Source organism: Trichosurus vulpecula, chromosome 8, assembly GCF_011100635.1.
Source record: "Trichosurus vulpecula isolate mTriVul1 chromosome 8, mTriVul1.pri, whole genome shotgun sequence".
Lineage (NCBI taxonomy): Eukaryota > Metazoa > Chordata > Mammalia > Diprotodontia > Phalangeridae > Trichosurus > Trichosurus vulpecula.
The window spans coordinates 224,468,861-224,493,440 of record NC_050580.1 but is presented as its reverse complement, the minus strand read 5'-3'; the positions used below and the strand labels follow the sequence as shown (position 1 = coordinate 224,493,440).

Here is a 24,580-nt window from a genome sequence, read left to right as displayed (position 1 = left end):
ATTTTTTGGAGGGAGGAAAGGCAGGGCAATTGGAGTTAAATGACTTGCCCAAGGTTACACAGTTAATAAGTATGTCAAGTGTCTGAGGTCACATTTGAACTCAGGTCCCCCTCACTCCAGGGCCAGTGCTCTACTCACTGCACCACCCAGCTGTCCCTCATCCTGGGCTTTTTAGTCTTCATTCACCCCCTATATAAACTCTCAGTTCTTAAATCTTGTCAATTCCACTGTCTACGATCTCTCATATTCATCCTCTCCTCTCCATTCACACCACAACCACCCTAAATCTGGTCCTAATTACCTAGAGTGCAGCAAGAACTTCCAATTAGTCTCCCTTGAATGCAGCCTCCCTTCTCTGCAATTCATCCTCCACAGAGCTGGAAAATTTATATTCCTACAGTGCAAGATTGACCATGACTCCCCAGACCAAAAATCTTCAGTGGCTCACCACTTGCTTTTAAGATAAAGCACAAATTCCTCTATTTGGTATTTAAAGCTCTTTACTTTCTGGTTCCATTCTATCCTTCCAATATGATTACACATTTCTCCAACTTATACATAACTCTATACTTCAGTCAAACTAGCCTGCTTGCCCATCTCCAAACCTTTGCATAGGCTATCCTCATACCCAAAATGTTCTCCCTCCTTGGCTCCACCTCTTGCTACAGTTAGCTCCTTTCAAAGCATAGCTCAAGTGCCACCTCCAACAACAGGCATATCTAGATTCCCCCAGTGAGCACCCTTGTCCAAAAAAATAATAATAATCACTTTGTATTTATTTTGAATAATCCTCTATTTCTGTAAAAATGTATCTCCTCAATAGAATATAAGTTCCTTGAAAGCCTCACTTTTGTCTTTGAATAGCTAACACTGAGCACAATGTTTGGCACATAGCAGACATATAATCAATGCTTGCTAATCAATTAATAATGACTGATAAGTAGGATATGAAACCAACAACGGCTTGCAATTCATTTCAGTAAAAGGAACACTCCCACCAAAGAAATCAGAGTTCTACCAAAGTACAAGTGCGGATCCAGGAAGAAATATCTATAAACAAAAATATCCAAAAGAAATGGGAGTTTTATTATTTTTAAGTGGACACTACAATTCAAACTCAATCAGATCCTCTGATTACAAACCTAATGTCCTTTCCAATGTATCATGATAAAGTAATTTCTTAGCTACTAAAATGTCCATACCCTCTGAAATGAGATTCCACTGCTAGAGCAGCGTTTTAGACCTCAATGTTTGAGACAAAGGTCCCACAAACATACAAATAGCGATAAGGATACTTTCGGTGAACGCAAAGAACTGAAAAACAATCAGCCAACATTTATTAAGTACCTACTACGTGCCAGGCATTATGCTAGGCACTGGGGAAACAAATACAAAGAACGTGGATTGCCAATCCGAAAACGAAGATGAAATGCAGCATAACGAAAAAATAAAAGTACATACCCATCAACTGAGAAATGGCTAAAGAATTAGTGGCAAGTGCATATAAAAGAATCTTACTGCATCATAAAAAATGATGAATATGAGTAATTCAGAGAAGCATTTGAAGATGTATATGAACTGGTACAGAATTAAATAGAACCAAGAAAATAATATACATAATGACTAGACAAAGCCAATGGAAAGAACAACAGAAAGGAAACTGAATGCTATGTAATTTTTTTTGGAGGCAATGGGGTTTGAGTGATTTGCCCAGGGTCACACAACTAGTAGGTATCTGAGGTTAAATTTGAACTCTGGCCCTCCTGACTCCGGGACCTCTGATCTATACACTGCCCCTAGCTGTTCCAATGCCATGTAATTGTAATGACCAAACTTGGCCCTGGAGAAAAGTTGAAAAAATTTTCCTGTGTTCTCTTTTGAAAAGGTAAGTATTATGGATGGGAAGTATTTAATAAACTATCAGATTTGTTTGATATGTTGGTTTTATTAGACTTTTTTTTAACCTCTTTTTAATTCTTTATGACAAAGAATGACTTGCCAGGTAGGAAAGGAAGAGATATACATTTAAAATTGTTTGTGGAAGTTAAAAAAAAAAGATACCAAAAAACTTTTTTTTAAAAAATAAGGTATTTTTTCCAAGGTTCCTAATAAGTGTTCTTTCTTAAATATATTGCTAAATTTAGACTATATGTTTAAGATTTCTAAAATTATCATATTGCAAATTAAAGGTTTTTATCCAGTAAGAATTTCTCAGAATGGTATAATTTATAACATACCTCAACCCAATAATTTTGAGATTATTTTTAAAGGATCATGAATCTGCATCCATCAGTATTGCTCATATAAACATACACATTTTCACTTTAGCCACCGCCTTTAATCTCTTTCCCCATCAAGTATCTCATAAAAGATGCTTAACAATTAGCAAATATTGTAAGTGTGTATGTGTATGTGTGTGTTTTCTCCTAATCCTTTTTCTACTTTCTAACAGAAAGTATTATCCTATAATGGACATAGACAATAGTGTCACATGATACATTTGTTCCTAGATATCAATCTATGACACTTGGGAGGATCCTACCTCAAAAACCATTAATAAAAGTCCATACATATTCATTTCTTCTGACCCTAACCTTTTCCTTTTTTTTTTCAATTTCCACAGAGAAGTAACCTAGAGCCCTGTGCCTTCAAGTGCAAATCTATGACCTTTATACCTAGTAACCTGTTGATAGGTTATCTAAGAAGTATCCTTTGAAGAAAAAGAGTTAAAATGGAAAAGTCACAAAATATTCTCAGTCACCTTGGCTAAATTCGTACCAGCTTCACTCTTGAATAAAAGGTTGTATCAGAATCATTGTACCTTGCCCCTACTTTAACATTTAAGATGGTAGAAGGTGGTGATTCATTTTCTATAGCATATAGCACAGAACAACATACATGTAAACAATTTAGTTTGATAGTTCTGATCATTGGTAATTTTTTAAAGCTTCTCTCATGTTTTAAATATTTACATAAAAAATACAAAACCTTTTTCCACTTACCAATTGTCTTTTTCCCATATGGCAAATGTAGACTTATTTTCCAGTGTTTTCAAATGCTCTAAAGTTAATATAGCTGAAGGGTTTTTTTCCAATTCACTTCAGCAACTACAAATAGAGTAACATGTCACCACACCTTGCAACAGCATTCAACTGGCATCAATACATCCTTGTAAATACAGTCTGTTTCTCTGATAATGGTTGCAACAATAATAGGATAAAAAAATATAGATGCATTTAAGTAGTCTTTGCTAAGAATACACTTTTGTATTATCAATAACACATACTGAATGACAGCACAACCCAATGACTGTAACAGGACATTTAGCTTACACTTATAAAAGTGCCTGAAGGTTTATAAAGCACTTTAGATGAATATTACTGACGTCATTTTATGGATGAGGAAATAAGCTCAGAGAAGTACATAAGATCTTCGATGTTGAGGTGAACTAGTCCAACCTTTTCAGTTTAAAAATGAAGAATGGAGAGGATTCTAGGAAGATAGCAGAGTAGGTCAGAAAATTTCAAGCTCTCAAGATTTTCCTCCACAGAAAGAGATAAAATAGAATCTCTGGGTGAATATAGAGTCATTAAAACAAAGAGTAGGGGCAGAACAGGGGTCCTCTTGGGACAATAGGAGAAGACTTGAAGAAAAATCCCAGGACCAAATTTCCTCCCAGTTTAAGAGTAAACACCTCCAGTCTAGGGGTCCACTATAACAACAAGCAGCAAGCCCTGGGGTTAGGCTGCTTTGGTCCCACCACAGGAACTCCTTTCCCACCCCCCCCTCCCCACCCCCCTCCCCCTCCCCGGGCCCCCGGGGTAGTCTGACCTGGGGAAGATCTAGGGAACTTCTTCGGACAAGTAACGCTAAATACGGCTGTGCTGCAGAGAGTGGCAGGGTGAGAAGGTACCAGCACAAGCCCCATGACTGCAAAAGCAGTGGGGCAGGGACACCACTGACTGAGGGCACTTATAAGAGGCTGGAGGTCTTGGTTTGAGTTCAAGGTCATAAGGAAGAACTGAAGAGGATCAGAGGCCAGAGGCACCAACTCCCATACCCCAGGACTAGAGGTGATTATAAAAACTAAATTATTACGAAAAAAAATGCAGAGGTAATGGAGAAAGAATCCAACCACAGAGAGCTACTATGGGAATAGAGAAGATTGGGGTTGCTCTTCAGAGGAGGATACCGAAACAAAGAAACTCTTTTCTACCCAAAAGAGTAATGTCAAATGGTCACCTGACCAAAAAGAATTCATTGAAGAACTTTAAAAAAGACTTTAAAAATCAAATGAAAGAGATTGAGGAAAAATTAAAAAGGAAAATAAGGACAATACAAGAAAAACAAGAAAATTATGACAAGAAAGTCAACCAATTAGAAAAGGAGATCCAGAATCTTAAGGAAGAAAATGATTCTTTGAAAATTAGAATTAGGCAAGGGGAAGCCAGAGAAGTTATAAGAGATTAATTTTGTGTGTGTATATGTGTGTGTGTGTGTGTGTGTGTATTACATATATATAACGAATGAAAAAAATAGAAGAGTATGTGAAACATCTCATAAGAAATACAATGAATTTACAGAACAGATCAAGAAGAAAAAACATAAGAATAGTTGGACTGCCTGAAAGTTCTGATCAAAAAAAGAATCTTGATACAATAATACAAGAAATAATTAAAGAAAATTGTCCTGAAGCATTAGAACAAGAGGGGAAGGTAGAAACAAAAAAAATCCACCAATCACCACCTGAAAAAGATCCTACAATGAAAACTCACAGGAATATTAAGTTAAATTCCAAAACCCCCAAATCAAGGACAAAATATTATGAGAAACAAGAAAAAAACAATTTACATATGATGGTCCCACAATTAGAATCACACAAGCCCTAGTGTTGGAGACACTAAAAGATGGCACGTCTTGGAAGGCTATATATCAAACAGCAAAAGAAGAGGGGCCTCCTACCGAAAATATCATATCCAACAAAGCTGGGCATAATTTTAAAGGGGAAAAAAATGGACATTTGATCAACTGTCAGACTTAAAGGATTCTGTTTAAAAAAAAAACAAACAAAAAACCTTGAACTCAATAGATTTGATGTACAAGAGCCAAGAGAAATATTAGGTATATACCAATGACCAATTACAAGGATAGAATGTCTTCCATAAAGTACAGAAAATGTAAAACCTACGTCTAAGACTGTTACTAGCAATTAGGTAGCTTATAAGAAAGATTGGGGTAGACTTAAATATGATATGACTTTAAAAAGTAAAACTGTTCAAAAACAGCTACAAGTAATTATCCATACAAATGAGGTACAAGAGGAAGAACCAATACAGAGAAATTAGATTGGGGGAGGGGAGCTGTTAATTCTGGAAACCCACTTTCATTGGTAATGGGTTTAAGAGGGGAAAATACATATACATCTAGAAGAGTATTCTTCTAAATTTAAAAAAGGAAATAAAAAATAAATAAAATTCTAAGGGGATAGGGAGGGAAGAGAGGATAAAGGAGGGATCTTCAGAGGGGAGGGTGAGGTGGTAGGTTGAAAGTGGGGTATAGAACAGTGTTTAGATTTAGAGGAAAGGGAGGATAAAGGAGGGAGCTTTAGAAGGGAAGAGGATGGACTAGATCAAAGGGTGTGTACAAAAGGGTGTTTAGATTTAGGGGAATGGGAAAGTAAGGGAGGGATTGCTGGAATGGGATAGATAAAGTAATAGGAGGGCAAGGCAGTAGGCAGAAGTAAAGCAGAGAAGTTAGGAGAAATAGGAAAAAAGACATGCCCAAACATAAAAACAAGACTAGGAGTAGAATCTCTTTGGGAAAGTATATGTTTATACATGTATGTATGTGTATATATGTATATGTATATATCAATACCTAGATATAACTATATCCACACTCAATTGTAGGTTTGGGGTGGTGGGTGGGGGGAGGAAGGGGGAAAAATGAGCAAAGTAAAAAGTGAACAGCAGAGAACAAAAGAAAATACACAAGGAAGCAAAGAAAAGATGGACAACTTTCAACTTAGCCCACAGTATTTAATATATAGGCTTTCTTGAAATGATAAGCTATTGCTATATATTTTGAATCCTCTCCTATGTTCTGCTATGAACATGACACATTTTTTTCTTATTTTATATTTAAGTTTATGTTTCTTTTCCTTTTCTTATTACATATTTAAGTTTTAGTATTTGTCTAAAATAAAAAATTTAAAAAAAAAATAAAAATGAAGAAAACTGAGGCCCAGGGATTTAAGTGATTTGCCCATTTTTACACAATTAACAAGTATCAGGGACAGAATATGAAACTAGGTCTGTCCTGACCTCAAAGACACTACTCTTTCCACTATAGGATACTGATCAATTCCACATTTAAAAAAAAAAAAGTAGAAAGGAATGAGGAAAGGATAAATGCAGTTCTTTGCAGAAAGGTTTACTTATAAAAGAAAAAGTATGCTTTGGCAATTCACTGCCTTCATTATTTATGAAATGTGAGATAAAAAGCAAGACCTATGGTCTGTTTTAGCTAGGAGACATTCCATGCAGTGTTAAGCCTATGACCCCACAGAAACATACATGCTTAAGGGCTTGTCACTTTGGGATAAAGAGGCAAACCCAGGGGATTTTATCTTTACAATAACCATAGGAGAAAATAAGATGTCATAAATAGTAATACAATTTGTAATACTTTGTTTGCTAAATCAGAAATTTCTTTGTTCTCCCTCTGTCAAAGCATAATAATATTTTCAGGTAGACACATATTTCTTCCATGAGATGAGTCAATTTACCATTCATATGCAGATGGAGGACTAAATGTATCTGATCTGCCCATGGCAAATGAATTCCTTGTTGATTAATATTTAGAAATATCTAGGCCATTAAGATGAAACGATAATTCCTTCTTAGACTGGACAAGTGTTTAATAAGTAGGTCTTCGTGTGTATTTCATTTGAAGAGCTTGTAAACTCCTGCAGGTGGGAGGCAGCGTGTCGTGTTTGAGGAACAGCAAGGAAGCTAGTGTCACTGGATGTGTGCAGTATGTAAAAGGGGTAGTAACGTTTAAGAAAACTGAGAATTAAACTGGGAATCTTCAAAAATAAATCTTAAAAAATTATTATCCATAGCTCTAATTTTTCATAATATAAATAGTCAACAAGTATTATTAGATTCCTACTATATGCCAAGCACTATGCTAGGTGCTAGGTATACAAAGAAAAAAATGAAACAGTTCCTGCCCTCAAAGTGGTTACATTTTCTATTATGGGAAACACCATGTACCTATGCAAACATATAATACATACTCACACATCATCAAGTCAATAATTTTTTATTTAAGCACCTGCTTTGTGCCAAGCACTGTGAAAAGTAGTAGGGATACAAAGAAAAGCAAAAAAGATAGTTCCTGCTCTCAAGGATCCAAGTCTAAAGAGGGAGACAACATGCAAATAACTAAGTGTTGAACAAGCTATATACATATGACAAATTGGAAATAATTAACAGAGGAAAGGCACTAGAACTAAGAGAAATTGGGAAATGTTCCCCCTACCTTCTTGTAAAAGATAGCATTTTAGCTAGAATTTAAAGGAAGCCACAGAAGAAGCTAGGAAGCCGAGAGGAGAAGGGGGAGCATTCCACACTTGGTAACAGGTGAAAATGTCTGGAGATGGGAGATGGAGTGCCAAGTCTGAGGAACAGCATGGAGGCCAGTGTTGTTGGATTGCACGGTATGCAGAGGGGAGTAAGGTGTAAGAAAACTAGAAAGGCATGGGGAAGAGGGGCAGATTATGAGATGCTTTAAACTCCAAACAGAGGATTTCATAACTGATCCTAGAAATGACAGGGAGGTAAGTAAAATGGGGCAAGGTAGGGAGGGTAGCAGGGAAGGGATAGGTGATATGGTTAAATCTTCACTCTATTAAGATCACTTTGACACCTGAATGGAGGATTGACTGGGAGTGAGAAGAGACTTGTAGCAGGCAGACCAACTAGAAAGCTATTGCAATAGCCCAGGCATGAGGTAATGAGATCCTACATTAATGTGGTGGCAGTCTTAGAGAAGAGAAGAAGATACATACAAGAAATCTTAAGAAGGTAAAATCTGCAGGCCTTGGCAATAGATTACATACCAGAGAGATGAGAGAGTGAGGATTCAAGCATGGTTTTAAGCATGAGTAAACTGGGGGTGACCCTTAACAGTAATACGGAAAAGGGAGGGTTTGCAGGAAAGATAAGGAGTTCTGTTTTGGCCATGCTGAGTTTAAGATGTCTGTAAGGCATTCAGTTTAAATGTCCAATAAGCAGTAGGAAATTACAGGAACTGGATGTCAGCAGAAAGGATTAGGGCTAGGGAGAGAATTGAGAATCATCAACATAGAGATGATAATTGAATCCTTAGGAGCTGATGAAATCACCATGTGACACTGTATAGAGGAAGAAGAAAAGAGGACCCCAAGACAGAGCAATGTGGGACACCGAGGGTCAGTAGGTATGACCTGGATGAAGATCCAGCAAAGCACACAGAGAAAGAGCAGCCAAATAGGGAGGAGAGAGAGAGTAGTATCACAATAGCCTATAGAGAAGAGAGTATCAAGGAAAAAAGGATGATTGACAATGTCAAAGGCTGCAGAGAGGTAGTGTGCACAAATACTCACATACATATAGATACATATATCTACCCATATTGTTGATATGCATGTGTGTGTGCCACACCCATATATGTATACATGAAGAGGACCTGTGATTTTATTGGTATAAAGAACTCCCAGTGAGGAAATACCCTCTACTAATACAAATCAACAACCATCTCTGCAACTTAGTCTTACATAGTTGACTGGTACACACCAAGCTCCTGACTTGCCCAGTGTCATACATATTCGGAGTAAGGGGTGGCGGGGAAGAAATACACACACACACACACACACACACACACACGTGTATGTTATTATATATGTGTATGCTTATACGTACACAAAATCCTATACATACTCTGAACATGAGAACTTCAAGGGAGACGCACCAGCAGCTGAGAAAGGAGGGAATGACAGGAAAGGTCTCATGAAAGAAATAACATTTGAGCTGAACTTTGAAGGAAGCTAGGAATTCTAAAATACAGCAAGAAGAGAATAAGGGTCAACCTGTGCAAAGTCACAGAGACAGGATATGGAATGCTGCGTAAAAGGAACATCAAAAAGGACAGTTAGGCTAGCCCACTGAAAGTATAAAGAAAAGTATTGTAACAAGATAGAAAAGTAGACTGGAGCCAAGTCATAAAGCAGAGGTTCTTAACTTGGGGTCCACAGAGGGTTTTTTTGGAGGGATGTCTATAAAGTTGGATAGGGGAAAATTACATGTTGATTTAAATATAATTGGTTGCCTTTCCAATCTTATCTATATTTTATGCATTTTAAAACTTTCTGAGAAAGGTCCATTTTCTTCACCAGACTGTCAGAGGGGTCCACAATATAAAAAGGACTGAGAATCCCTGTTGAAAAGGGTTTTAATGGCCAAATAGGAGTTGGATTTGATCCTAAAGGTTAGGAGGAGTGAATGGAGTTTGCTGAGCAGTGAAATGACATGGCCAGACCTGTGCTTTATGAATACCTCTAGCAACATCATGGAGGATGGATTGGAGTAAGGAAAAAATTTGAGGTAGGAAAACCAAAAAGAGGCTATTGAAATAATCCAGGTGAGAAATGACAAGGGGTTGGACTAGCATTGTAGACATAGGGAGCTAGATGTGAGAACAGTCTGGAGGTAGAACCAACAAGACTTGCCAAGGAAAGGATATAAGAGGTGAGGGAGAATGAAAGTGAGGAGTCAAAGTTAACTCTGAGTTTAAGGATGTGAGTGCCTGGAAAGATGATACTGCCATCTTTAAAATAAATATATACATTAATGCAATCATTTTATCTTTCTGAAACACAGCATGAATTTGAGGACTTGGCATTGATTTTTTAACTATATCAGTTTTCCAATAATATCCACTATGTAAATGTGGGAGATTTTTGTTATAAAGTGAACTTGCTTTATTATCATTAAGAAAATTTTCTTCTTTTAACTCGAACACCCTTTTAAGTACTTTAGCATCAATGCCATTTAAGTTCTACAGGGCTGGCAGGCTTCTGACAGAGGACAAGATGAATTGTTTGATAGAAAGCCTTAAAGGGGAAGGGAAGAGGAACGGCAGAAGCATTTATATAACACCTACAATGTGCCAGGCCCTGTGCTAAGCACATCTTACAAATATTACCTCAGTTGAACTTCACAATAATCCTGCGAAGTAGGTGCTATTATTATTTCCATTTTACAACTGAGGAAACTGAGGCATATAGAAATTAAGAGGTTGCCATGAGTCACACAGCTAGTGAATGTCTGAAGCCATATTTGAACTCAGGTTTTCCTGATTCTAGACCCAGTACTCTCTCCACTGCTCCACCAGCTACCTCTAAGACACTGCATTTAAATACCTCTGAGGTCAAGAAAAAGAAATCCAAAACTTACATACCTGGAATATATAAAAAGACACAAGTTGTTCTACAGTCCTAGCAAATAACAGCCATGGAAACCGCTATATTTGATAGTATTACTCTTGTATACAAAGGAAAACTGCAAATTCTTGTCATGACCAGACAACTTATACCGACAGCAAGAAGGGTGATCTCTTCTGAAGATGAAGACATGACCGGAATCATCCAATTAGACAACAAGCTATGTGGGTGACATAAGGAATGTGAAAACAAGTCACCAAACTTGTGACGACTTGATAAACCACGTGAAATCATTCAAGCACTATGAAAAGAGACCACAAGATAGGCAGTATTGCAAAGACTCAACTCCAAACATCACTAGGACGTTTTCTTATTCATGGTTCAAAGAAGGATCTTTCAAGAAAAAAAGAGGTGGGAAAAAATGGACCCATGATCAAAAACCTATTCCACAGGAAAGGGAATGACAAGAGGATGATGGCCAAAAAGACAGGATACACAAGTAATATTACCAGAAGCCCATCAGAAAGGCAGAATTACCTTCTATTATAACTTCAGAATAGATAGTTATACGTTGATTGAACACACTCATGAAGAGAATGCAGCTTTGGGGCAACAGAAGCTGAAAATCTTCAGGAAAAGCAGCATGAACCAAAGTGGGGAGAGGGAAACACAGGTAGGGACTGTCCCACATACAAAAAACAAGTAGCACAACTTCATCACCAGTCAGTTATAAACTCTGTCCTATCCAGATTCAACCAATTCATTGAAGTAATGGTCAAAACTGAAAATATGCCATGCACTACTGTATTGGCCAGTGGATCCCAAATAATTAAAATATTTCAATCATCTAATAAAAGCACATTATTTTACAACCTATGAAAGAAATAGTACTTTGTGGACTGGATGATAAAGATAATAATCAAGTCTATTCCATAGGAAATGCATCCCATTACCTGGGATACACTAAAATAACTTTAAAGTTGTCTAAAAATCTTTTTGGTATCAAAAGGAAAGTGGATACTCTGACTGTGATGTGGCCAGAACCACAAACTAACATTGGAATTTCAGTCAATCAGAAAATAAGCATTTATTAAGTAGTTTCTATATACCAGGCAGTGTGCTAAGTATTAGGAAAACAAAGGCAAAAACTACCACAACAGAAACAAAGTTTTTTTCTTTTTTTTAAAATAGTATTTTTTTCCAATCACATGTAAAGACAGTTTTTAACATTCATTTTTTTAAAAATCTGAATTCCAAATTTACTCCTTCCCCCTCTCCTCTCCCCTTTCCCTAAAAAAGTAAGCAATTTGATAAAGGTTATATATGTGCAATCATGTAAAACATATTTCTATATTAGTCATGTAAAAACGGGGGGGGGCGGAGTTTTGCTTCCACAGAATTAAAGGTGTAACTCTCCCCCTTCCCCACCCCAACTTTAGCAGAAACCAGGCCTCAGGCCATTTGAGGAGGGCATGATGTAGGCAGTCAGGGGGTTGTATCTGGCCAATGAAGAGCCTGGCAGGAGATACAAGGTGAGGGTCTATTATAGGACTGGCATCCATCTGAGTCCTTTGTACTTTCTCCTGTACTCTGTTCAGGAGAGGTACCCATTTATTCAGGGGGAATAAATGTAAATTATAATTAAAACGTTCCTGACTTCCCAATGAGTCTTGCTTATTCCTAGACAACGTAAGTATGTTTCTAATAGTCATATTGTGAAAGAAGAAACAGAACAAGAAAAAAACATGAAAAAGATAAAAAAAGTGAGAATAGTATGCTTTAATCTGCATTCAGACTCAATAAATTCTTTCTCTAGATGTGGATAGCATTTTCCAGCATGAATCCTTTAGAAATGAAAAAAACATTTATTAAGCACCATGTACTAGGCACTGTGCTAAGCCCTGGGGATACAAATGGAAACAATAAGAAAGACAGCCCTTTTCCTTAAGGAGCTTACCTTCTAAAAATGGAACAGAAAAGGGGAGATGAAAAGCATAAGGAAGAAGAGGTAGAATGAAGGTACAGGCCTGGGAGCATGATTTTACAATCCAGATCAAGTCAAGAACAGAGCCAGAGGGGAATAATGGCAGGCCAGCCTAGACTCCTTCACCAAATGGAAGCTCCAGGAGGAATTCAACAATAAGAGAAGGGGATAGGTACAGCAGAGGGATATCTAGGGTGAGCAGGCTGCAGGCATGATAGAATGTTTAGGGGAAGGAGGCCCAGGGACTAAGAGAAATTCCAGGAAGAGAAAGCAGTATAGGTGTGATTTTGAAACCCAAAAAGCACTAGCAACTCTAATGACCAGGAAAGCCCTCCTGCAGAAGATAGGAGTTAAATTGAGTTTTGAAGAATATAAGAGAAACTTAAGAGGCAGATGCGAGGAAAGAGAGCATTCCAAGAATGGGGGACAGAAAGTACAAAACCATGGAGCTGAGATATGGAGTATTGTGTGTAAGGATGAGCAAATAAGCCACTAGAGCTAGATCACGAGTTCATGGAGGGGAGTAAAGAAGACTAGAAAGGTAAGGAAGGGACCAAGTTATAAAAAACTTGAAATCCAAACAGAAGACTGATTTGATCATAAAGGTAACTGGGAGCCACCAGGGTTTATTTATTTGAAGAGAGGGGGCAGTGGGAAATATGACATGCTCAAACCTGTGAAGCAGATAAAACATTTGGAAGATGAACGGAAAATGGATTGGAGTGGGAAGGGACATAGATAGCTATTGCACTAAGTCTAGGCAAGTGGTGATGAGAGCCTAAACTAGGGTGATGGCTGTATGACTAAAGAGAAAGAAACCTGTGAGTGTTATAAAGGTAGAAACGACAAGACTTGGGGCTGGGATATATGTAGAGCAAGTGAGAATGAAGAATTGGAGATAGGAGAAGTTGTAAACCTGGGAGTTCAGAAAAGAGAAGTCTGTATATAGAGAGACAGGAATCATCTCTATAGAGATCACTGAACCCAGTCAAAATTTATTGGGACTAATTCCAGCTTGGGGCATTAACTATAAGCAATGTTGTATTTTTTTTAACTATCCACAAGGCCTACACAGGTTTCTAGGAAAGAAAATGTGCTGTTAAAAAAGTTATAATGAACTATTTAGAGGAGTTGGTCATATTCAACCTTGACAACTAAAGACTGACCTCATCATTCAACTGGAAATTTTCTCTTCAAAATTACCAGTGATCTCTTAATTGTCAAATCTAATGGTCTTTTCTCAATCCTTATACTTCTTGCCCCCTATGTAGCCTTTGGCATTGCTGATCATCATCCTCTGCTCCTTTAGACTCTCCTCTCTATTTTTGTGACACTACTCTCTTCTTGGTTCTCCTCCTAACTGACAATTCTTTCTCAGGCTACTTTGCTAGATCTTTATCCAGGAAATACTAACCATGCACGTCCCACAAGGCTCTGTCCTGGGTCCTCTTCTCCCTCTACACCATTTCACTTGATAATCTCATTAGCTCCCAAGGATTCAATTATCTTCTCAAACCTACCTATCTCATCCTAACATCCTTACTGACCTCCGGTCTCATGTCTCTTACTCCCTATTGGACATGTCACACTGAATGTGCCATAAACACCTTAAACTCAGCATGGTCAAAACTGAATTCTTTATTTTTCCCACAACCTCCCAACCCTTTCCTAATGTCCCTGTTACTGTATCCTCCCAGTTACCCAGGTTCCTCATTCTATCTCACCCCGCACCCCCACATCATATCCAATCTGTTGCCAAGGCCTGGGAGTTTTACCTTTGCAATATCTCTCCATTAAGCCCTATTATCTCCTCTGAGATTGTCACCACTCCGGTGCAGGCCTTCATCACCTCATGCCTAGATTACTGAAAGACTGCTAGATGGGTCTCCTTGCCTCAAGTCTCTCCCCATGCTAATCCACTCTCCACTCAGCTGCCAAACTGATCTTTCCAAAGCATTAGTTCTGACCATGTCTCTCCCTCTAATCGATCAACTCCAGTGGCTCTTTATAAACTCCAGGATCAAATATAAAATCCTCTGGTTTTTAAAATCCTTCATAATCTGGCCCCTTCTTGCCCTTCTAGTCTACTTACACCTTACTCCTTTCCAAATACTATGGAATCTAGTGATATTCCATCTTCCAACTCTAGGCATTTTCACTAACTGTCCCAGTGCCTGGAATTCCCTCTCTCCCTATTTCTTCCTACTGGTTACCTTTCATTTTCATCTAAAATTCCATCTTCTTCAAAAAGCCTTCCCTGCTCATCTTTAACCTTGGTGCATTCTCTCTGAAATTACCTTCAATGTATTCTGTATATATCTCAGTTGTATACAGTTATTTGCATGGTTTGCCTCTCCCACTAGACTGTGAGCTCCTTGAGAGCAGGGCCTGGTTTTTGCCTGTCTTTGTATACTTGGTACTTAGCACACTGCTATGCACTTGATAAATGTTTGCTGATTTGACTTGACTCTCTTGGAATACCTGGATTATCTTATTGCTGAGAAAATCAAGGCCATCTATTATGAGCTCCCTCTTCTTCTCCACTCTAAATGCTACAATCCCCTCTGAATCACACATCCCCATGCTCTCCTCTTTTGCTTTTATTTCTTAGAAAGAAGTGGCTGTTCAGAAGTCTTATCAAGGTGAAACTGTGCCATCTATTCAATTCCCTCTCATCTCCCCAGGAACTCACTCTTTTCTTACCTTCAGCTACTCCACTGTCTAAAAAACATGTTCAGGCCTATCCCATCACTTAAAAACCTTCATTTGACCTTGTTATCCCCTTAAACTGCATGTTATAGCTCTCCTTTCACTGCCAAATTCCTAGAAATGATTGAGGACCCTTCCTCTTTCCACATTTCTACTGAAACTACTCTTTACAGAGTGTAAGAACTGGGGCGAGCAATTTTGTTTCCAGAGTTGAAAGTATCCCTCTCCCCTTCTCCCTGCAGCTTTAGCAAAATGTCAGGTGATCCAGCAGAGACCAGGCCTCCGGTTGGGTGAAAGGTTAGAGGTTTGCATGTATGCTTAAACGAGTCATTTGAGGAGGGCACGACATAGGCAGTCAGGGGGTTGCATCTGGCAAGGGCCTGGCGGGAAATTCGAAGTGGGTGGGGAGGTCAATAAAAGGCCTGGTGTCCATCTGAGTCCTTGTACTCTCCTGTACTCCGTTCAGGGGACGTACCCATTTATTCAGACTAAATAAATGTAAAATATAATTAAAATGTTCCTGACTTCCCAACAAGTATTGTTTATTCCTAGACAATGTAAGCATGTTTCTAACACAGAGTTATCAACTTTTTAAATTACAAAATCCAATGACCTTTTCTCAGGCCTTTTGGTTCTTTAACCTCTTTGTAGATTTCAACAATGTTGACCACCTACTCCTCCTAGATACTCACTCTCTCCTTCTTTGGCTTCTGTCACTCTACTCTTTCCTCATTTTCCTACTTATTTGGCCATTGCTTCTCAATCGTTTTTTGCAGGATAATCATGCATTTCTTGATCTTTTTAGTTTAGCTATCCACCAGGTTCTGTTTTGGATCATAATTTGGTAACGGAGTACATACTCATGGATTCAATTATTATACAAGCCAATGATTTTCAAACCTAAACAGCCAGTTTTAATCTCTCTTGTGACATCTTCTGGATGTCCCACAAGTATCTCAAATTCAATATGTTCAAGAACGAACTGATTATCTTCCTTCCTAAAACCATACTTTATCAAATTTCCCTATTGCTAGAGGGAACTACTAGTCAATCTCTTAAGTCACCCAGTTTGCAACCTCAGTCATGCTAGAGTTTTCAATCTCCTTCACCACTAACCTCCCCACCATAACAAATCTTACCAAATCTTGGAGAGCCACTACAACATATCTCACTCTATGACCAGACTGGACTTATGCCAGGAACACAGGTTTGGTTCAATATTAGGAAAACAATATTATACATCACATTAACACAAACAATAAAAACAAAATATCAACAGATGATGGAAAAGCTTTTGATTAAACGTAAAAAAAAATACTCATTTCTTCAAAAAAATCATCCAAAGCATAGGAAAATGGACTTCTTCTTAATATGATAAATAGTACCTTTCTAAAACCTAGAGCCAGAATTATATGGAATGGAAAAATGTTAGAGACCTTTCCACTAAGACAAAGGGTAAAGCAAAGACTTCCAGTATCAACACTACAATTTGCTATAGCTCTAAAAATGCTAGCCATAGCAATAAGACAAGAAAAAGACATTAAAGAACTAAGCACACCATAGAGGTCAAATCCCTGCTCCCTGGGTCATGCCAGGGAAATTGTCCTTTCTCTATACTCCTATGCTGCTTGTTTGGTCCTTGTCTGCCAGATTTGTCTCCTCCAGGGTCCAAGCGATCAACTTCCAGATGACTGCTCAGACTATGTGAACGGGACCCATATACCTCTTGTCAGCAGGAAGCAGTTTCTGAAACTGAGACCTTCATTCCTTAACCCAAAGGAATTTGGGGCCCATTTGTGTGAGGGGGGGAATGATGGGGTACAGGCTCTGGGAGCCCCCTTGAACTCTCTTTGAGTCTTCCTACTTGATGAGGCATTTGCCTGGGCCCATAAACCTTTCATTATCGTTAGGCCCAAATCTCTGTTACTCTTAACCTAGCCTACCCCTCCATTGTGTGGCTACTTCCCACCCTTAATCCTATCAAAATATCTATACCCAAATTTGTTACCCTTAAACTAGCCTAGCCCTCCAATGTTACCTCCAGATCACCTCCAGTTATTTCACACCCTTAATACCATTCCTAGAGTCCCTCTCTAGTCATCCCAGTCCCAGCAAGATCATCCTTAGACCTTCTCAAGATTCTCCCTAAACCCTTCCTCCCATCATCCTAGAACCACCCCTAGATGCCTCCCACAGTCTTTCTCTATATAAGCTCCATCTTGCTTCCATGAAGGTGCTCAGATTCAATCTAGTTTGGATTCAATATGGCCTGCTTGTCAATACGAGAGTCACAAATATTCAGGCTCCTTAATTGTCTACCCAATATGGAGAATCTTTAATAAACTTTCTTTTTCTTTGGTTGTAAAAAAAAAAAAAAAGAACCAAGCACAGACAAAAAGGAAAGAAAATTATTTCTTTTTGCAGATGACTTGATGGTCTGTTTAGAAATCCCCTGGAGAATCAACTAAAAAAAACTAATTGAAACAATAACTTCAGCAAAGTAGTAGGATAATAATAGTTAGCTTTTAATAATAGCTTTTAAGATTTGCAAAGTGCTTTACATGTGTTAACTCATTTGACTCTCATCAACAGCCCTGTGAGGTAGGTACTATTATTATCCCCATTTTACAGATGAGGAAATTGAGACTCAGAGAGGTTAAGTAACTTGCCAAGGATCACACAGCTAAGTGATTCTTGAGACAGGATTTGAACTCAATTCTTGCTGACCCCAAGTCCTGAGCTCTATCCATTATGCAACAAAAACCCATACAAATCATCAATCTTTTTGTATGTTACCAACAAAATCTAGCAGCAAGTCAGAGAAAGAAATCTCATTCTAAATAACAATGAGATATAAAAAGTATTTGGGAGTCTGTTTATCAAAGCCCACACTGGAACTATAAAAATACAGCTACAAAACACTCTTTATAGAAATAAGACAGATCTAAATAATTGACGAGATATTAATTGCTCATGTTTGGGCCAAACCAATATCAAACTATATCAGCAGAGGCAGTTTCCATGGCATTGAGGACATAACATTATCTGAATCAAAAACAAATATTCAAAGATATACAAAAGGTATCTCTTTATGGTTCAACTAACATGCTCTCATATAAATATTACCATTGGTAATTCTTAAGTCTCTTTTAAAGGCATTGACCTAACATAGAATGGGTTTTTATTGTGCTCTTCACATAATTTGAAAGATGACTGAACCAAGTGATCTACTTGAACACTGATGATAATAAATGAAAACCAATCAACAAATATCTATTTAAGCCAAACACTGTGTTAGGTACCAGGGATACAAAGATACAAAGAAAACAATCCTTGCTCTTAAAAGCTTATATACTATTAAAAATAGTTTTAAGACTTCAAATTTGTGTTATGAAAATAAAAGTCCACAATAGGATGTTCCCCTCAAAAAAAAAAACAGGAAAGCAACATGTCTCTCAGTTAAATTAACTAATTATTAATATGATACTCAAGCTAGTGTTGGTGGTGATTTTCAGGGAAAAAATTTTTTTATTAAAACTTCCACTTTTCACATTCATCAAATCCTCTATGTACTTTCAAGATAAATATTAAGGAGGAACTACCTCTATAGCCAACCCACAAATTAGTCTGAGAAATAGTCTTATTTAAACACATAGTAGTCACTTTTGATTAATGATCATTTAATACATCTACAATTACAGGGCAATGTGGCATAACAGAAAGTGCACTAAATATGGATTTATACAAATGTTTGAATCCTAACTCTGTGACCTTGGGCAAATCACAATTTTTCTGGGTCTCAGTTTCCTCACTTGAAAAAGGAGGAGGTTGGATTAGATGATCTCTAAAGGTATTTTTGTACTATATATATATATATATATATATATATATATATATATATTTGTACTTTATGTTGCTTGTAAGAATTACCTTGACTTAGCACACTGTTTCCGGTTTCTGTCTCAGTAGTAAATGATTTGCTTATTTATTTAATCCTTCGTTATTGCCATTCTCAAAATGAAAATTCTAAATTTCAACGAATATTGATTAACAACCTACTATGCAGAGAGTACAATACAAAGTCTTGGAGAAGGTACAAATATGAAATAAAGAAAAGTCTTCACCTCAAAGAGTTTGTAATCTCAAAAAAATTATGATTATGAGTGTAAAAAGTTTATGAATACTTACAATATATCAGTAAATGGAATTTTCAGAAAATAAATATGGCATTTGTAGAGTATAAGCTAATAAAGATAAAACCTTAATATATTTATAAAAAGCTTCTCATCAACTTATCTTAGAATATGAGTTTTCATTTTAAAGAATTTTTATTTATATGCTACTGACATACACATAAATCTGTCACAGTGTTGTGATTTCCAATAAGTTTTTTAATCTATAATAATTATTGTTTATACTTGTACTTATTTCTCTGTGTGGCACTGTTGTTATAATAAGCAAAAAATAGCTGATTACTTAAAATAACTCTCCTCCCTAAAAAGCCTCATTTTTCAATAGCTGCTTTCTTGATAACATTTAGTCCTAGTAAATAACTGCTTCTAAGGTGCCTTGAATTTGTTGACTAATTTTGACAATAGCTAATGTAGATGATAAATTATCAATAACTACTGAGTAAATTTCTACAATTTCCCATTTCAATATTAAATGTTTATTTCCTATAGCACATGAAACATACTAAGCACTTAAGAAGTGCTTTCTGAGTAACTATGTACTTTTTGCAATGGAGAAATGGCTTTCTGTCTTGATTAAAAAAAAGAATCCTCAAACGATAATTTTGAGAAGTATGAGATATGACATTTTTTTAAATGTGACTTATTGTGAATATCAATGAAATGTTAAGATTACCTACGAATACAATACCTACTGAAACAGTCTACAAAATCATCATACTAACTATAATTCTCTAATGTCCAAATTCAGGTTTAAAACAGAAAATACTGGATTATCTTCAACATCTACTATAATCATAATAAGGAAGGAACAAGAAGACATTTAGAAATTACACTTTATAACACTGTATATAATCTTCCTTTAATTTCTATAATCTTCCTAAAGTTAACTATAAAATATTTCAAAGCTATAAGACCTTTTTTCAAAAGGTGACAATCCTTCAACTGTCCCTGATCAACTGATTTTCATGTACACGCTATATATCTCATATTACTATTTAAAATGTGCCCATAATCTTAAGCAGAAAAATTAAAACATCCATACTAACTTTATCATCTGACTTCCAAATTCCTAAATAATTCAAAAGATCAAGCCAAAATGAAGTACTTATGGCAAATACTGCCTTAGGGCTATCATGATTTTAGAAATCACCTCACATTGTAGAAATCACATTACACTATCATAAGAAAATTCCAATATATCATGTACTAAATTGCTAAATTCAAAGCTGGGGAGAATACTGCAAAAATGTCTATCAGGTGAAAATCTCAAAGTGCAAATGTTATCTTTCAAACATGCTTTTAAGACATGTATGAAGATATCATATAGAACAAGAGTTAAACTTTTCTATTTCATTGATTCCTTTGGCAATTTAGCGAAACCTATGGAACCTCTTTTCAGAAAAATGGTTTTCAAAGCATAAAATAAAATACACAGAATTTTAAAAGGAAGCCAATCATATTGAAATACAGTTATCAAGATAGTAAAAAATAAAAATCAAATTCACAGAACTTAGGTTAAGAGCACCTGATATAGAAGAATCAAGTCAGTTACAGTCTTAAAAATAATACAGTTTTATCATAATATTGAAAATACAAGGAGTTGTTACAAGTGCTTTTGTAGGTAGACCATAAATTCTCAGTACAACTTAGAATACCAAAACCATTGTTATGGAAGCAAGGCCTATTAACTGAATTTCACTGGGCATGAGACATATCCTTATGAAAATTAATAAAAACAAACTTTAGTTATTAAAATTGTCATAAAGTTGTTACAGATACAAATATGTACAATACCTGATTCTTTCATAGTTTTTCCAAAACTACATACCTTATTGAGCAGAGTAACTTGACTCATTTCAAGTGAAACATATAAACATAGAAAACATAGAAAATTGTTCCTCCTCCCCATGCCTCACCTTCCTACAAAGAAATATCAGTAACTTTTGTCTACATACATAGCTTTCTGGGTGGGGGGGGGGGGTCGGGAGGGGGGGAAGGAAGGCATATCTTATTACCTTTTGTTATCAACTCTGCCAAAGCTGTCCCTTTTTCTTCACTCCTATTGCCACAGTCTTACTTCAGGCTCTGAACATCTTTCACCTAGATTACTGCAAGTTCATCTTCTGGGAATTCTTCATCTCCAACTATTCCATCTTTCCACTGTAAAAGTTATCTCTCTGCCTAACATTCTGACTATACCATGTGCCTGTCCCACTAAAGATTTGTGGATCCTTACACTCTGCTTCAAAAGTTTTTGGACAGGGGTATCCTAGAACTCCTCAATTCCCCCTACAATCCTCTACCTTTCTACTTCTCTCAAGTCAAAAATACTCAGTATTTCTTTCAAATATATAATCTACCTTATCCAAATTCACACTCCTTCCTCACAATGCAAGCTCAATTGTACATAATATCAATAGAGTAATTGTATACTTAGCAAGTTTGTTCAGATGTTTGCAGCGGTCAGTGTTTTTAGATAACAAGCCCCTAAAGGGTATGTATCTTTGCAGATAATTTGTATAATGCTTCTATGATTTTACTGAATATTCCAGCCTCTATCGTTAACTCCTGATGCTGCTTCTTCACTAGGCTTAACATTCAGACTGCAGAGTGTAGGATAAACAAAAGAACCAGTTTACATTCAATCACAGATAATTTTGCAGATTCTTTGTTGAACTTCACTAATTCCAGGAAACCTTGAATCTCTCTTCCAGTTAACAGTTTCAGCACCATGAGGAAAGAACAGCGCATCTTCTGACTTGGGGGTTTCCTTCTACAAAATTTGTCTGGACTAGCTTCCCTACCAGGGAGCTTTCAATAAGAAAAATTCAGCAGACCCGAGTATCAGCATCGCTTACTCAGGAGGGAGAGTATCCCTTTCCACATAACGAAAATAATCAATAAGCGCAAGTCTGAATTTTAAAAAAAATAATAAGCCGGTACTTTTCAGATCTCTTTCCACCCAGCAGCCTAAGAAATTTTTCTACCTAAGAATAAAACGAATTGTCATGACTTTAGTCCTTCCTAGAGCACGATCTCAGCCTTGTCATATCTGGACATACGGTGGGGCGAGGAGGGGGGAAGAGGAGCTGGGATTCCCATCTACATCGTAATTTATTTTCCGTAAGTCTCAAAAACTGAGGTTCATCACTGAGCCTGCTTGTTTCTTTCAAGCCAAATACCAAAGGTGGGTCCTTTAAACCATCTCATCATCTCTTTATTACACAGAAACACAACTATAGAAACCAAAGCACAACAAAAAACCTCCAGAAATTATTCACTTGCTATTTATCCTGGGAGTCGTGTCCTGCAGCAACTGCCTGCATATCGCCGAACAGAGGGTTATTACCCAAATATAACGCAACCGAATCAGACATGCAGAGCACACACAGCCTTGGAGAGGGAGGTAAACGCGGGCCGGAGGAAAAGTGCGCCTTTTACCAGCCTCCGGACCTTCCACCAGTTGGGGGATGGGGGTGTGTGTGCTAAAGAGGACTGGGGGAATCCCGAGCCAGATGGGGGCTGAAGTGGGAAGGGAACAGGATAGGACCCCCTTGTCTGTGTAGAGTACAAAGCTGTTGGAGGAAAACGGGTAGGGGGGAGGAGTAAAAAGGGTCCTTCCTCAAGGAGGCAAAATGCAGATTCCATCACCTGTCCTCACGCAAGGTGCTTCCTCTCCTCCCTAGGGGAGCGACCTGCCAAGAGGTGACAGGTGGGGTTATAACGGAGTTTGGCCAGGCGAACACTCTCGGTCAAGTCCAGCCAAAGCCTCAGTCAACCACCGCCAAAGCAGCTCCGGGGCTGCCGGGTGAGGGATGGGAGAAAACCAGGGAAGAGGCGGACGCTGGATCTCCCCCCACTGCCCTCAACACACACACACACACACACACACACACACACGCGGGATGCGCTCGGGCCGGCGTGGGGCGCACGCAGGGCTTCCCAATGCGGGGTCCCAGCAAGCCGGGCTTCCTCCCCAGCCGCGCGGTCGGTGCCCCGCAGCGCCGGCCCCGAGCTCTCCCAGGAGGCCGGGGACTCCGGCTCCGGCATCGGAGGCGATAGAGGCAGCGCCGGGCCCTGACACGCTGCGGGGGCGGCAGCAGCTCCCAGGCGGGGAGGAAGGGGGGGAGACCCCCGGGGATACCCCAACCCCCAGCAGCGCCGCCGACTGTCATTCAGCTCCCCCCCCCACCTCCGCGATCCCCCCCGCCCCGCTTCTCCCGGGGCCGCAGAGAGGAGCCGCCACCGGCGAGAAGCCAGAGGAAGAGGCGGGGAAGCCGCCGAGGGGGTCCCAACATCCCCCACCTGCCGGTTACCTGTGAGGACCCCGACGCGGATTTGGTGGTCGTGGTTGGTGAGGATCATTCCCTCGGTCGCCATATTTCCCAGCGCAGTCACCTCACAGGCAGGAGCCGAGAGAAACTCAGGGCCCGGAGCGCGCGGGGCCGGGAGCGCGCGAGTGAGCGGGGAGGGAGGGAGAGCGCGAGCGCGGGGGAGGGGGGAGGAGGAGGAGGAACAGGGAGGAAGAGGAGGAGGAAAGGGAGGAGGAGGGAAGAAAGGAAGTGGGGGGGGGGGGGCGTGGGACTTGAGGCGACCCGGCACTGGCGGCGGAGAGGGAGAGGATGAAGAGGAGGAGGAGTCAGAGCGCGTGACTAGGAGACTGGGGGGACGAAGGCTGCCAGTGGGGCAAAAAGCCGCGAGAGGCGGCGGGGCAGGCGGGGGGGGGGGGGGGGGGGGGGAGGAGGAGGAGGAGGGTCGCTGGCGTGCGCGCGCGCCTGGAGCACCCGCACGAGGGGAGTCCGGGCGGGAACCGAAGACTCCGGAGAGCAGAGCCCCGGCCGGGCTGGAGGCTGGGGCAGTGGCAGCAGCAGGAGCTGCTGGGATCTCACTCTGGGGAGGCGGAGGACTTAGGGTGGTCTGTCGGAGCTGAAGTGGGAGCCTCCGGGAGCGCGTGTGTTGCCGGGGAGTTTCCTGGGGTGGCGGAGGTGGCTGGGTTGGGAGGGGGGGCGGAGTCTGGGGGCCGGGACGTGAAGCCAGTGGGAGCGTAGAGAGGAGGTGGTGAGGAGGGATGACCGAGGGACTGCACGGGTTAGGGAACCTGCAGGAGCAAGAGACCCAACGTGGTCCCGCGCGCACTGGCGCGCGGCCGGTGGCAGTCTTTGCCTGGTAGGCTTGGGGGGTGGGGAAAGGTAAGTAGGAAATTGACGC

At 39.3% G+C, this 24,580-nt stretch overlaps 1 protein-coding gene across 4 annotated transcripts in view; it reads right to left on the bottom strand.

Moving 5' to 3' along the window:
• The window catches only part of GPHN (gephyrin), an 885,721-nt gene extending 861,749 nt beyond the window's left edge, over positions 1-23,972 (bottom strand). For 2 of the 4 annotated variants that reach the window (XM_036769507.1, XM_036769503.1), the window contains exon 1: positions 23,689-23,831. In XM_036769507.1, coding sequence (XP_036625402.1) covers positions 23,689-23,752 — 64 coding nt within the window. In that variant the 5' untranslated portion in view covers positions 23,753-23,831. Of the gene's footprint in view, positions 1-23,688 lie in introns of all 4 variants that reach the window. The other 2 variants (XM_036769505.1, XM_036769506.1) reach the window with 2 other exon arrangements.
• Positions 23,973-24,580: the final 608 nt, after the last annotated feature.